Source organism: Chaetodon auriga, chromosome 12, assembly GCF_051107435.1.
Source record: "Chaetodon auriga isolate fChaAug3 chromosome 12, fChaAug3.hap1, whole genome shotgun sequence".
Lineage (NCBI taxonomy): Eukaryota > Metazoa > Chordata > Actinopteri > Chaetodontiformes > Chaetodontidae > Chaetodon > Chaetodon auriga.
This window is the reverse complement of record NC_135085.1, coordinates 186,950-202,822: the sequence shown is the minus strand read 5'-3', so window position 1 is coordinate 202,822 and position 15,873 is coordinate 186,950. Positions and strand designations below refer to the sequence as shown.

The 15,873-nt window shown below is 40.0% G+C and overlaps 1 protein-coding gene across 2 annotated transcripts; it reads right to left on the bottom strand.

Moving 5' to 3' along the window:
• Nucleotides 1-5,806: 5,806 nt before the first annotated feature.
• Nucleotides 5,807-15,665, bottom strand: LOC143328753 (C-C chemokine receptor type 3-like). 2 transcript variants are annotated; one of them, XR_013077847.1, is made up of 4 exons: nt 15,538-15,665; nt 7,338-7,395; nt 7,201-7,266; nt 5,807-7,076 (listed from the first exon to the last, which is right to left on the bottom strand). XR_013077847.1 is itself a non-coding variant. In XM_076744054.1 (2 exons), exon 2 carries the CDS (start codon nt 11,204-11,206, stop codon nt 10,055-10,057), a length of 1,152 nt encoding a protein of 383 aa, XP_076600169.1. In that variant the 5' UTR covers nt 11,207-11,220; nt 15,538-15,665; the 3' UTR covers nt 9,408-10,054. The 2 variants fall into 2 exon arrangements, 1 of the variants encoding a protein (XP_076600169.1); XM_076744054.1 differs by lacking the exons at nt 5,807-7,076; nt 7,201-7,266; nt 7,338-7,395 and adding an exon at nt 9,408-11,220.
• Nucleotides 15,666-15,873: the final 208 nt, after the last annotated feature.

Sequence of the window (15,873 nt, the reverse complement as noted above, 5' to 3'; positions counted from 1 at the left end):
AAAAGTCAATTAACGTCTTTCAATAACTAAAATCACTAGGTGCTCTTGAGATGTCTTGTTTTGCTATGACCATATTGATGAAACGTTTTCTTTTGAAGGTATCTGTCAGTCATCGGCTTTGTCATCAACATGGACACATTGTTGATGATGATTCCTGACCTGCTCCAAGTTCAGCGTTATGTCTGCACGTACCGCTTCAGTCAGGATCACTTGGAGCTTTTGTTCAATTCTGTCAGGGCATCATGTAGAATTTTCACATTTATAATTAGTAGAGATTTTTTTATACCTATACATCCCTAGTTTACAGTATGTTTTGATGTGATAGACCTCTGAGACTGGTCACCTATTGATGGTTATCACCTCATGAAGTAACCCACCCCCTAAAGTAAACGGCACTTCAAACACCAGTGCATATGTTTTTATACCCTACCTGTGGAAGAAACATGGTTATACAGTTGTTACCTTACGTACCTTATATAGCCTACCTGTGGAAAAAAAACATGGTTATACAGTTATTACCTTACTTACCTTCTATAGCCTACCTGTGGAAAAAAACATGGTTATGCAGTTATTACCATAGACATAATATATGTAGACGGCTCATAGACTGATGCTGCCCATTGGAGCTGATGTATCAGTGCGGCCGCCATCTTGGATGGGTCCCCCATGCACCCTCAGTGCATTTATTTCTATGGAGGAAGATGTATGCCCAACTACAATAATCATAACTCCCGAATTTTTACCCGATTGTCACATGGTTTGGTTTGTTTCAAATGGCAGAGATGTAGTTATGATACAGGACGCTGTCACACATTAAAAATAGGTGCTTTCATGCTGAAATACTTTGTCTTTCTTAAAGAGCATAATACAGACATATGGTATGGCATATTAATAAATGTATAAATGCATTAATTTTATATTTTAATAAAGAAACAGTTTGATTGTATTTCTCTCTCTCTCTCTCTCTCTCTCTCCTCTCTCCTCTCTCTCTCTCTCTCTCTCTCTCTCACACACACACACACACACACACACACAAAAACCAGACATCTCATATAACCTGTTGACATGCCTCCCATATATACCTGCTCAGTACATTTTTTTTAATTTTTTTATTTTTTATTTTTTAAAGGCTTGCAAAAGTAAGCTTTCAAATTCCAGGTCATTCCAGCGTTTTACACTACCCTGTTAAGCTTGCACCTGGGGCTGGGGAGCCAAAACCCTTGAAAAAGAACTGTTTTGCACAGCTTCTTGCATGTGCTGGCACTCTGTAACTCCAGGGTAGTTAATTTTGCGACATGGTGGAGCCTTACTTTGTGAAATACAGAGACAACAAATGACACAAGCATGAAATGATGATGAAGTTTTTTCAGAATTTTTCCGACAACAAACCCTGACATGTAGACCAGGGCATTGTCCACAAGACCACCAAAGTGGGTGGGCAGGTAACTGTGGTCACATAGGACTGCAGAAATGTTTGCAAATGGGGACGAGAGCTCTTCCTCTGCCAAAAAGCAGAGTGCATGTCTGCAGCTGATAGGGACACAGTCTCATCTTGTGCTGCCACGTTGCCTGACCCACTTGGTGAGACACCACAATGGACCATCAGACAGCGGAAAATGCCCTGGAACTGCCCTGCAGTGGGATTGTTATTCCAGCCTCATGTATAACCATTTTTCCCCACAGGTAGGCTATAAAAGGTAAGTAAGTTAATAACCATAGACATTGAAAGAGTAGACGCCGCATTGGTTGCTGTGGCGCAAGAAATGTGGCGGCCATCTTGGACCGGTCATCGTACTCCTAGTTGAGCAGCAGAAGAAACAAGATGCCAGAGCACTGTGCAGCATATTCCTGTTCAATCGGCGGACCGATTTGTAGCCAGCTAGCTAGGCTATGTTTAGTGCCGGTGTTGACCCGTCTATGAACTGAGACTTTATAAGTCATATTCCATAACACTGACTTAGATTACAACTGACACAAGAATGCTATTGTAGAAATAAAACAAATATTACTGGTATAACATTGACCAGCAAATTTTACACAGGTGGCACAGACTGTATTATTCACATGTAATTCACCCTAACAACAGTAAGCTACCTCTCATGTCTCATACCTACCCACTTACTTAAAAATACAGACAGCTGAACATCTGACTATAGAATAGTTAGCAAGCAAGCTTATTCACAGTTTTAGTAGTTTTGGTTCATTATCAACAGATATGCATCAAAATAGGAGTTTTGTTGAAGAAAGGTTGAAAGAAATTTGAAGAAAGAAAATAAGCTTGACCTCTTTTGTGAAATGTTTTTGTGTAGACTCTCCCAAATCTCCCGTTTTCATTTTGAAGGTTTCCCAAAGACAAAGATGTAAGGAAGAAGTGGGAAGTGGCTTTGAGGAGGGAAGGATTCACTGCAAGTGATTCCTCAGTACTTTGCTGTGAACATTTTAAGCAGGGCGATTTTGATAGGACAGGTCAGATTGTCCGACTCAGAGATGGTGTTATTCCATCCATCTTCAGCTCCCCAGTTCACCTACTAAGAGTAAGCGTATCATCATAAGGCTATTAGCATTCATAAATGTAAATATCCTATTGTCAATCACAGGGCAGGGTGAGATCCTTACCCCTGTATATTCTTTTTCATTTTAACTGGAAAAGGGCAGGACTACATCTACCTCCAGAAGAGCTGAAGAGAGCCTGTCCATGGCCTCTCAGGATGATCCAGAAACTGGAACCTCACACCCACAACCTCAACCTAATGATGTGAGTATTTCTACTGTAAACATCATATCATAATGGTCCTGGACATATTAAAATCTCACTTGTTTGCTGCCATTCATATTAAACACACTCACACATAAAACCATTCACACGCAATTGAAGACATGTTGAACATGCATTCCTGACACTCACTCATACACACACACACACACACATACGCACACGGTGCTTGCAGTGGCTTTGACAGGTGATGACTAGAAAGAATGTGAGCCATACACTAGTGGTGTCAAAGTGACGTCTGTGAAGTGAAACATCACTCAAGCTCTTAAGACCAGACTCAATGAAGCCCTAGCAAGAGTGGAAAGTCTGGAGCGAGAGGAGAAGAACACCATGGCCAGAGAAAAGAGGGCAAAGACCACAGTAGAGGGTCTTTTGGGGGATTTGAGGGAAAAGAACCTCATTCATGAAGAGCTCAAAGAGCTCATCCACATACATTACAAAGGTAGTCTTAATGTTGTCCAATTGAATTTTTGGATATTACTGATGCAAACACCTTGAATAGCTAGTTCTCAATTTTTGTTCAGGTGGCTGTGTTCGGTGGATGTCAAGCCTGGCCTGAACAAGATGATGCTGGATATGCTGGAGAGAAGATGTCAGGAAGACCAGGCTAAATATGGATGTGTTGCATTCATGTTGGATGCCATGGCCATCAGAAAACATGTGCAATATAATCCAAATACCCAGTCAATATATACATGAATTATATTGATACTCTATATATGATTTATATATATTATAATTTTATCTGATATATTGATTATATTGATACTCCATATATGATTCATATATAATCATGATTTTCTCTGATAACTTCTATCTGTTGTCATGTTTTATATAGAAATATAAAGTGTTCATCTGTCAGTGTTTTCTTTATATATGTAAATATTTATATATAGCCTAATCATATTTTGTCTCTTCAGATTATTAAAATAGTTGACTTTACTGCCACTATCTGCTTCTCTATCATACGTATATATGTGTATGTATAATGTGTGTGTTTACAGTGTTTGCAATATACCTGTCTACAGTCTAGGCTATATCAGAATATTCTATTACTGTTAATCCCACTATGAATATTAAAATACGCCGAACTATTTGTCCTGTATCATTGCTACATGTATGACGTTTGCAGAAAAAAAAAAAAAAAACGAGTGAAAATCAGTTTAGTATTATGAGCTGTGTCCGAATTCAGCGGCTGCATCCTTCGGAGGACCCAGCCTACGCGGTCTCCGGAGGCTGGGTCCTTTGGAGGATCCTCCGTCGGCCGCATCAACCATCGCTAAATGGGACGGTCTAGCCTTCGTAGCATTTCCTTATTGCGTCACGACGTCATAACTTCTTCCCTCCTAACCCGGTGTGGCAGGGACAGCATGGTCGGTCTCCACTTGTTGGTTTTAATATAGTAAATCAGTAGGAATGGCTGTGTGGGCTTGTTCCTTTGCTCCCCCACCCGTCGGATGTCACTAGGCTGGGTGCAATTTCACCTTGATTATGGGGCGGGGCTGTGCCCAGCTTTATCTGCCGAAGGGCCACGCGCCTCAGATGTGCGTTGTTCTCTGTTGCTGGAGCTGGGTTGTATGCGGGAGCATTGTTTGGCGTGGCTGGGTGGATCCACGTGGCTGTCTCAAGACGCTGGTCGCTGAGCTTCCTCCTTCCTATTCATTCGTCAGGTATGTTTCAAGGCCACTGCGGCGTCTTGGAGTCGTAGTAGTGGCGTGCCTGATGTGCCTCTCCTGCTTTTTTTGAGTGGAGTCGGCCGTATTCTTGCCGGAGGTGGGGGGCTGGGAGTGCGCTTGTGGCGCGGAGCTGTGCGTAATAATTCACGCACTGTATTGGATTCCTGAGGTAGGCTGATGCGTTTCTGTCTGGCGTCCCTTACGCGGAGCCGCGCAGGACTCTGACTCTGGTTTCTGCTTGCAGTGTTAAGCTGGGTCTCTTCACGGCTACCTCGCCTGCTACCTGGGAGGCTGCACCTGTCCTGTCGAAGTGCCTCCACCTCTGGAGCGGCCGCTGCACTACTGCTGTTCTGTCGCTGCGCTTTTGTTACTGCTCGCTTGCAGTTGTTCTTTTTATTATTGTTATTGTTAGCATTAGTTCTTTTTTTTTCTTTTTGTCTGTTTTTTTTAATTTTTTTTTTAATTTTTAAGCCTTATCAATTTAGTTGTCCCTATTTGTACATGCTCTTTGTATGGTATTTATGGTTTGCAGTTCGTTTTATCATTAGTTATTGTTAAGTAGGTTTTGGGATTTGGGTTATTTAGTTATCCCTTAATATATGTTCTTTGTTAATTAATTTTTCTCTGTTTATTGGGCAGGCGCTGTTGGGACGGTGTGGTGAGGGACTGACTGACCCCCCCCCCCCCCGGTGGTGGTCCCTTCACTCCTTGTAGCCGTGCACTTGGGTGTCCGTTAATAGTGTGTGTTTCTTTTTTTCTCACGTGTGGTGTGCAGTGTCAGGACCCTTCCCTTTCCCCCTCAGCTAGTCATCTCTGCCTGGTGAGCCCTCAGCCCTGTGCCCTTTTTCTTTTTATTAAAAAGTTATTAATAAATTTCCATTTGTACATCCTTGTGTGGAATCACGTCAGTTTCTGGTGTCTATCGGACCTGTGTGACCTGTGGTCAGTATTAGCATTTTTCCTGGGGGTGAAATGCCCCTAGGTGGCGTTGTCAGACATTTATAATCAACTAAAGTAAAATATAACCCTGTTGCATTGCCACACCGGGAAAAACACACGTACGGGGTGCAGAGATGCGCCCGTACAGCTCCTATCGCTTCTAAGAGGCGCGAAATGTAGCCTATTATACAACTTACAAATGCACCTGATGTGAATATCTTCACAGCTTCGCGTCTGACGGTTCACGCCTCTGCGTCCATTCATTTCTGATAATGGACACCTCGAAGGGCGTTATCCCGCTTATACCATGGTCACTTACGAAAGAAATAAATATTAAATCAATTATTAATACGTTAGTGTTGTTTTTTTTGGTTTTTTTTTACCGTTAACATCGTACGTTTTTCACAAGAGGCGGCTGAGTGGACTATTTACTATCGCTCGTTGTGACGCGTTGCCAAGGTAACCAGCTCTGGCCACAGAACCTGCAGCTCGGTCTGCGCAACTGTTATATTAGACCTAATCAGTGGAGGGAAGTGAGGTGATTGCTTATCGTTATGTTACGTGATACAAAGTATCATTTCAGAGGGCAAGTGCACCTCTTACTGCTTGTGTGTGTCCAGAGGATGATGCCAAATTTTGTTTCAAAGGCTCAAAGTCCACAGATAGTTTCCTAAATATTATCCACCATTCACTCTGATATTAAATGTGGTTAAAGGAAACTATAAAATCACTCATGTTGTCTACTGTCTTGCCGTTGTGATAAATAAACTGTGAAATAGCGTATGTTCTGAGTTTCTGTTGCCACGGTTACCACCTACCGTTTGAGCCAGCACAACAATTTAGAGCAATCAGGCTATTTGACCGGAACTTTTTTATAGGTGTCCTACAACACTTTTTAACGGACACCCTGCAGCCAATCGGAATCGAGTATTCACCCAAAATAAGATATTAGCTGACATGTGAGCTTGTAACATTTGTAAGTGAAGGGTTTTAATAAGGCTAACAGTTAACTGAGCTCCTCATATCAACAGGTCGCCATTATTTAAAAAAACAATCGGTGTGCAAAGCATCTTGGCATATGGGAGGCCGCGAAGGATAGTAGCGACGCATCCTCCGAATACAGGGAAAAGGAGGACGCATTTGTCGGCTGCATTTGGAGGATCCTTCGAATTTGGCTGACTGCAACATGGTAAGTAGCCTAAAGATTTGCACAATATAATTCACTTGTCTCCCTCCTTTCATATACTCTGATGTGTCCACTACACATTACAGGAGAGTTTGATGGCCTTCTGCTGGGTGACAGAGGTTACCCATGCCAACCTAGGCTGCTGACCCCTTACCCTGACCCTTTAGTTAATGTTCCAATAGTTAACATAATTAACACAATTCACCTGTGACCATGCACCCACCTCTAATTTGTGCTCCAGTATTTCAATTTCTAGATCTGCCCTCCTAATCTGGCAGTCCAAGTATTACATTTCTTTGTTGGTTTTTTGGATTTTTTTCAGCAGGTGAATTTTATAAATCTCTTTTACTGGCAACTGGGAATACATGCGGAGGACATTAAATAATACAGTTGCACATGAATTCCACAGAATGAACCTCTGGTGTTTACTGAGAATCCATCTCACTGTGTCAATCTGTGCGGTGGAAGTTGAGGGACTCTCCTGCTGCTGCCCAGCCATGCCCTGTTAAAAAGGATGAGAATGTGTTAATACTTCAGTGTAGGCTAAATGTCACACTCTATATTCCACCAGAATGTTAAGAAATGTAAATAGGAAGAGAACTATCAGTAACATATCAAGATGTTACCTCTGTAGGCCTCTCTGGATCCCCCTCTGTAAAGGCAGCAGATACAGTTTCCTCGTGCTCTTCATCCTAGATGAGTGATATGTTTCAGTATACTTAAACTACCATTTGGCAAAATCTTTGGAGTATTGCCTACTTACAGTTACAAGGTCTGTTGTGGCATGAGGGGCTCCACCAGGCAGATAGCACCATCAGAATCTGTTGGGACAAAAGAAAAAAAAAGACATGAAAGGGAAATAAATATTTTTATGAATAGGCTTAAAAAAGATATACAGGTCTAGGCATATTACATTTTATAAAGGCACTTGTGTCTTGGGGGTGAGCTCTGAAGATGAGCTCCCTCCAGGGATTCCCTCAGCCACTGGCCTTCCTAAACTCTGGCTTAGGGCCAGCTCCTCTGCCTCCATTAGAGGTGGTGGTGCTGGGCCACCATCCATTTTACGGGCATCTGCCTTCTTTCTGTTGGCTGAGCAGAAGTCTATGTTAGTTTAAATAGGCTTAATTATTTAACAGAATATGATATAGATGAGAAGACATTTATGTGTGTGAAAACAGCATTATGTTGGGGATAAAACAACTGCACAGTCAAACAGCCACTTAATATTTACTTTACCATGTAAAACATGATCAAAATGAGGTGCCGAGGTCTTACCTGTTTGAATGAGCTACCATTCAAGCAGTTTTCCCCTGTAATATTATTGTGATCGCAAAGGACTACATTTAAACTTACGCACTGACCCGAGCAGCAATGTTCTCCCACGCCGTCTCCCTCTCTTTTGCAGCTGCAGAGGTGTTGCACTTTTTTCTAAAAACATGTTCAAATTCGCCGTATGAGCGCATTAAGATTTCCAGTTCTAGTGGGGTAAAAATGCAGCCCTCCTTTTCCCTGTCGCCATGGTGACTTGTTGAATCGGTGCTCCATTGATGTTGGCTTTTTATAGTCATGGTGCACTGGCTTAACTCTGAGTTAACCTACTCTGAGTTGATTGAACCAACTCAAATCACCTGTTCTGAAACTGGAAACTCTGAGTTTCCTGTCTCAGGCTAGATCAACTCAGGGTTCAGGATTAGACTCAGAGTTTTTTGAACCTCCTTTGTGAAACGGGCCCCTGGTGTATGGCTCTTGTTTGTTGCCTTAATAGCTTTTAGTAGCTCCTCCAGAGTGATTGGTGAATCCAAAGCTTCAGCTTCCTCTAATGACAACTACGGGAGATCTAAACCACTAAAAAAATTAATGAAGTCTTTGTTAGAGGGTACAGATTGGCTTGTATATAATTCTTTAACATCAAACTCTAATGCCAAAAGATGGCTTGGTCTGCTCCCTTCTGCGTAGTATTTAGTTATATGGATCATATATTCTGCCCTACTTCTTAATAAATCATTTAGCTGTGCTTGTTTCAATTTGAGCTGAGTTTCTTTTGTTGTGGTGTATCCTATTTTAAGATTGTTTTCCAAATCACTACATTGTTTTTTTGGGTGGAAATTGTTTGAGTACGTTTTTTATGTACATGGGAGCTAAACTTTATAGGATTATTTCAGATGGAGGCCCAAACTACTGTCATATCTGAGACACTATTATTATTTATATTTATGAATTCAGTCAGTCCTGTCCTCAGTTGGGCTAGGAATTCCTTGTTTTTTCCAAAGATCATTTTTGAAAAATAAAAGTTGTTAAATTGAAGAAAATCAGCCACTGAGGAAAAAGAGCACTTAAAACACTTAACACACAAAAGAGAGTCCTCTAACTTTATGGAAGTTCAATACTAAATTGCTGGAGTACCCCTTTTCCAAACGACTTTGTAACAAAAATGAATGCTAATTTCTTATGTGTTTTTAATATAATGCCTCAAACCAAATGTTCAAATTACCCGATGTAATGATGTAAGATGTAGAACAACCAGTCTATGTTTTTCATGTACTTGTCCAAATTGTGTTTGGCAATAACACTGACTTATACTGTATGTATCATAAAACCTTTCTTATCACAATGTTTTAACATATTAAGACTATGTCCACATACCCTTAATTTATGTTGTTTCTCAAGACCTGACTACACTGACTCACTAGAGAAATGTACTGAGCTGACAGAAAACTTCTCCAGATGCTCTGTCAGAAAAGGGAAATGATCATTTGTGCAGTCCCACAAAATACAACGCAACCGGGAATTAAAAAAAAAAAAAAAAAAAAAAGTTTCCATAAAAAGACAGATGTCACAGGGGCATAGTTTGGTGTATTTATTGGAAAGTTAAGATACAGTTCATTTTAAAGTGCTTGGACAAGGTGTGTCAAATGCAACACATTTCTTCACATGCACTTTGCATCCACCATTGAATCAACAAAACTAGAACACTCAGTATAAGGAGCAAACCAGGAGCCGGTCTAAAATCAATGCAAAAATCATTAAGCCACACATAGAAACATAGACTACTTTAAGTTTCTCAAGAAAGCAACTTTTCACATTCACTTCACATTAACTTCTGTCTATATCTTTCACTTGGCTGCTGCAGGTCTGCCTCACCTCAAACTTTAAACCTCACTAATCAGCTACCTGAAGATACTGATAATTCATTATTGATTTTGAACACAGCAATTAACAAATGTTCATCACATAACATTTTTCAAATTAGAATGCTCTCTCGAGAATTTCAACATAAATGAATTACATGCTAAATACTGTATGTATTACTGTATGTATTACATACTACTGTATGTAGTATGATTAAAGGTAACAACTCTTTCATTTTGTAATGAGCTAATTCAGCTAAAGATTATATGATATCAGAGTTCATTTTTGTTGAAGCAAGAGAAAATAATGCTTTAAGCTACAATTTCCGTTTATTCTTTAAATGCTGATCAATTATATTTCTAAATCCTGAAAACTTGTAGTTCCTCCCTGTGTGTGTGTGTTCCTGTCTGTCTGTCTCTGTCTATCTGTCTTGTACTCATAAGCAGAATGTGGTGTCCTCTGTGATGTGGTTCTGGTGCTCTGGCTACTGAGGCTAATGTGTCTCTTCAAACAGGGGATCTTCGTTGCTATCAGCCTTTTGAAGTGACTTTGGAATTTCTTTCCCACAAATGTGTAAAACACAGGACTAATGCAACAATACAAATAGGCTATGTTCCGGGTCACATACAGTGCATAATCCAAACTCTCAGAGTAAGAACATGAGTCATGAGTCTGAATAGCTCGAAGGAGGATGACAATATTGTAGGGTGTCCAGCAGGCGAAGAAGGTGAAGATTATGACAAATATGAGCTTGATGGTGCGGCACTTCTCCTTCATGCGGGTGGACAGGATGCGGACAGTGATGCTGATGTAGCAGTACATCACCAAGAACAGAGGGAGAAGGAAGAAGAGCAGGAATTGTTGGTAATAACTGACCAGGCGCCAGCGTTCCATGGTGTCCTCAGGGTATCCTGACTCATCACACATGAGTCCATTGAATGGACTCTCCCACACATTTTGGAGAACCAGCTCTTTCACACTTGCCACAATACTGATGCACCAAACTGTCACTGATGCTATGATTGCATATGCCCTTTTCCTGGTTTTGGCTGCTGCTACTGCATGCACCACTGCAAGATATCGGTCAAATGTCATGAGTGTGAGGAAGAGAATGGAGCTGTAGAAGCCAATGAAGTAGGCACTGCTGACCATCTTGCACAAAGTCATGCCAAATATCCACTCAGACAGATGGTACGTTGCCCAGAAGGGGAGACTGAAGGCAAAGAGAATGTTGGAGATGACCAAATTCAGGAGGAAGATGTTTGTGACTGTGTTGAGCCTCTCATACTTGTAGATGATGAAGAGGACAAGCCCGTTGCCAAGGTAACTCAGGAGAAAGTTGGCATAGTAGAAAACTGGGATGAATCTTGCACCAAACTGGTTAAGAATCTTCTTTGAACAGAGTTGGGCAGCATTACCGACGACGTAACTCAGGTCAGTTGTGTTATCCGTTTCATTGAGTAACTCCAAGAAGAGCAGATATTGGTCTTCATCATTACCCATGGCTTTGGTTTGTCCTGTGGCACATAGACATTACAGGTGCAATATGTAAGAATATGAAGCAATTTATGTGTATTAATAGCTTTATATTGCCAATATATAAAGGGACTGTAATGTAACTTAAAAATGAGACCTTCTCAAACTTCCTTTTGTTGCCCCTAACAGTGTGAGGACTGATTTCTATGAAGGACTTAGTGCAGTTTTTACCAGAAAATCCAAAGGATGTGACATTTATGTGCACCCCCGAATGCCTTGCCTCTTTTCTGCTCTCCTACAGTGCCAATGGAGTATAACACCAAATGGAGTCCGCTAACATTAACAATCCACTGGCACCAAGGATAACACAGAGTCCCACACAAAGTCCAAAGTCAAAGCTAACAGTACTGCAAAGCATGTGCAAGAATTGCTAGCTGGCAAACAGCAATAGCTGTTAGTACAGCAACAATACTGTCTTGAGTGGATAACATCAACTAGTTTATCCAGACCCTGGAGGCTGATCTGGCTGGTGGGCCAAACTGGCTACCGTGCCCTTTACAAGCTAATGAATGTGGTAAACATTACAAAGCATCAAATGCATCAAATGAGATCCATGCTGCGTAGCTAAGACACAGCTAGCTTGCTAACCTTAGCTTGCTTGCTTGCTAATGATATCACTAGCAAAATACTGTCTGAGTACATAGTTTGATAGCTTAAATTACTCTATCACCTAATGTAATCCATGATACTAAAATGCATTATGATAAATGTATTAATGTATTGATTCAGCCAACAATAACTGTTCTATCTTTGGCAGGATCAATGGTCTGAAGTCCAATTTTCCCGTTTTATCCTCCACTCCACATCAAAGTATAGAACACACCGGAGAGGCACACCTGACACATCCAAACCACTGAAAACCATTGAAAAAAGGTGCAGAACTTGCACCTTGCACTTAAAGTGACATTGTGTGCCCAATCTTTTCAGTTCGTGTGGGTGCACACGTCCTGGAAGACTTCAGGGTCCCAGACAAACAGAAGAAATTCTGCTCATGTATTATCTGATTTTGGACCTTATTTTCCCATGTTTTTTGTGTCTGAGTGACAAATGGAGAGAATTCTTTTTGAATTCTTTTTTGGTTTTTTGGTATTGAATGATTATATAATAGAATTTAGAATATTAGTTGACAGCCTAGTTGACATGTAGTAAGAAAAAGAGAATATACTTATAATATGATATACATAGAAACTATTTATAGAGGGTAAGTTCATCATAAATGTAGAAATAATACTGCTACTCTCAAGATAGCATTAAGTGTTTTTGTATGAAAACCCACATTTTGAATTTAATAAAGAATCCTTTATGACAAATAGGCCTGATGACTGATTTTATCTGACTTATATGCATGAGAAGACACAGCTTTCATGTACTAATATGATGGCTGTCCCTAGGAATTGTGGGGATTGGTGTTGGATGTATGGAGTCTACAAAGCCAGCAACATGACTTTTAAGTGCACAATAGACTACAGCTACCATGTAGAATAGTGATGCACGATTGACTCATCTCACACACAAACAAGTGGCTCTGCCTCACTCACATACATCGCAAAACCATATCTGCATCTGTAAGTTCCTCACACAGACCATTTTTAGTACACTAAAAGACATTTGCTCTCGCCTTCTTACTTAGCTATAAAGCAATGGTGTAATGTTAGAACTTCTGATTGCCTTTTACTAGCCAAGAGGAATACCAAGATCACTAGCATACTGTAACCTAAGACAAGCTATGGTTAGCCAGCTATGCAGCATGTATCTGGCATTGTTGTAATGCCCACTGAGGGGTAATCTGTAAATGGCTTGCCTGGTAGTATCATGAAGGCAATGGGCCAAATAAAATATAGGAATATCCGGCATTGTGTAATGTAGCACTGTAGCACTGTGTTGATGCTGTCTATCTCAATTCTACATCACAAACCCATGTTGTTTGCATGACTTTTTCAAAGCTAATATATGCTCACATTATCCATTTCACCTGGTGCAATTTCTAAGGTGTGTATTTCTCTCAACTGTGCAATAACACTATTTATTATCCATATTGGCAACTGTATTTTCATAAAGTGTATATATTGTGCATATACATAAACCATACACCATGTCATGTCAGTGGTTTTTCTCATAAGACTACTAGCTCAGTTGGTAGGGTGTGTGCCCCATGTATTCTCTGCAGTGGCTGCAGGTTCGACAACCACCTGCGGCTCATTTGCTGCGTGTTGTCCCCTCTCTCTCCGCCCCCTTTCCTGTCGTACCTTCAGCTGTCACTATCATAAAGGCTAAAAAGCCCAAAAAGTAATTACAAAAAACTTCTTCCCTATTATTTAGCATTTACTATTTTTTATAATCTGTAAAAATGGACATATACATAGTTTTTTTTTCTATTCTGTATCTTGTAAACTTTTATATTGTTATTTTTTTGACCTCTTGTGCCATTGTGCCTGCTTTTTGTAACCTGCTGGCTGTAACGACTAAATTTCCCCAGTGTGGGATCAATGAAGTCCTATCTTATCTTATTTTATCTTAACATTACAGATAGTAATGTTATTCTAAACATGATTGCAATGTATTTTCCAGCATTCAGTCATCATTTCAGTCTTGTTCAGTTCTGTTCAGTCTCATTAATGTACATCACTCTTTCAGCTGATGCCCAGGATGATGCTCACTCACACCTACATAGTACAAGTGCAAGCAGCAGGATGCTAAGTGAAGTTCACCGTTTTAAAGATGGGTGGCCAAATCTAAGTGTTGTTTGGCAATATGTCATGTAAGTTAATTCTAGTTATTAAACTAATCCATAAAAACATTTTGTCACTCTTTGATGAACCTATGTTTCTGATGTTTGATCTTGCCCCTTGTGAAAGGAACTCAACTCACTGTTTTGGAGAATTAATACACTGTTTTTTGTGCCTGTGCCTGTTAGCTAATTTCCTGACACCAAACTGTTTGCACCCAGGTTGGAGGAGAGGGGGAACTGAGACTGTATTTCTGCTGACTATGTGGTATGGTGCAATATTGGCATTCATTTTAGCATAAAATTGCATTTCCATTGAAGCCTGCTCAGACAAAGTCAGACTTCCACATTAGAGTTCCACATAAGTGTGAAGACAGTTGTTTGATGAGTGATTATCCATGTGATTGTCCAAGTAATCAATGCAATAATCTGTGCAATAAACTGTGCAATAACACATGTACATAACAGTCTGTAAATACTACTTACAATTTTTTACAATTTTTTAGGATGACGTTGCTTTTTATTTTTTACTTTTTATTTAAAAATACACAGTCTTTTGTATATACTGATGTTGTTTTTAATTTGCATGCACTTCTTATATTCTCTATCTGTTTTATTGATGCTGCTGTAATTTGGAATTTCCCCTCACGGGACTAATAAAGGAATATTGAATTGAATTGAATTGAATTATTCTACAACAACTTGTAGAATGCAGGATCGTTTCTTTGAGATCCTTGAGTGCTTTTCTCCCAACAACCGTCACCAACCAACTTCAAGGATTTCTTCATTCAAACCCTCAAACACAGTCTTTAAAGTAGCTGTAATTAAACCTCCTCAACTACAAACCTATATCTAACCTCCCCTTTTTTTCAAAGATCTTTGAGAGAGCAGCCACCAATTACTTGTGTGACTTTCTACATAACATTAGTTTATTTGAGGATTTTTAGTCGGGATATAGAGTGCACCATAGCACAGAGACAGCACTAGTGAAAGTTACAAATGACTTATTGCATCAGACAAAGGACTTTCCGTACTGGTCTTGTTAGATCTTAGTCGACACCACAAACATTTAACTGGCATTAAAGGAAGCACATTCAGCTAGTTTATGTTGTATTTATCATATCGGTGTCAGTTTGTATATGTTGATGATGAATCCTTTCCAATCAGTTCCACACGGTTCTGTGCTTGGACCGATTTGATTCCATGTAATTGAAAACAATTCAATAAAATTTGGAGACATCTGCTGTTACATTGAAAAAAATGTCTCATGAATCATTTTAGTCTTGTGTTTGAAGCTGAGAGTTCAGGTTACTACTAGTGCTGTATTTGATCTGATGAAAACTATTTAAAGAGACACTTCACCCTTCACCATGCATTTCATAACTAAAAAGTACCCTTGTTAAACAGCAGACTAAGCAGCAAAATATGCACATGAACATTTCACACCGAAGCATAAACTGTTAAACCCACATTATTGTAAAAAAAAAAAAAAAAGAAAAAGAAAAAGAAAAAAGAAAAAATGAAAAAAGAAATTGAGTCTTGATGTCACTATTATAGGGCTGATTGAACTCACCAGTGCAGTTTTATAGGTTTGCAGTAGAAGGAGGACACTGAGGAGCACGAAGAAGCACTGACTGATTCTGGAGTATTCACTGCAGCTGACTGGGCATTAGAGATTTAGTGACAAGAGGCTAGTCTCGGCCAAAGGACCTTAAACCAAAGAATGTACTATAATCTGTGTGCGTCTGTGTGTGTGTATGTGTGTGTGTGTGTGTGTGTGTGTGTGTGTGTGTGTGTGTGTGAGTGTGCATGCGTGTGTGTGTGTGTGGTTTGTGAGGCTAGTCAGCAGTCCGGCTCTAGCTGTAGCTATGTAGGACTAACATGTAAGTCTAAAAACTCATATCTTAAA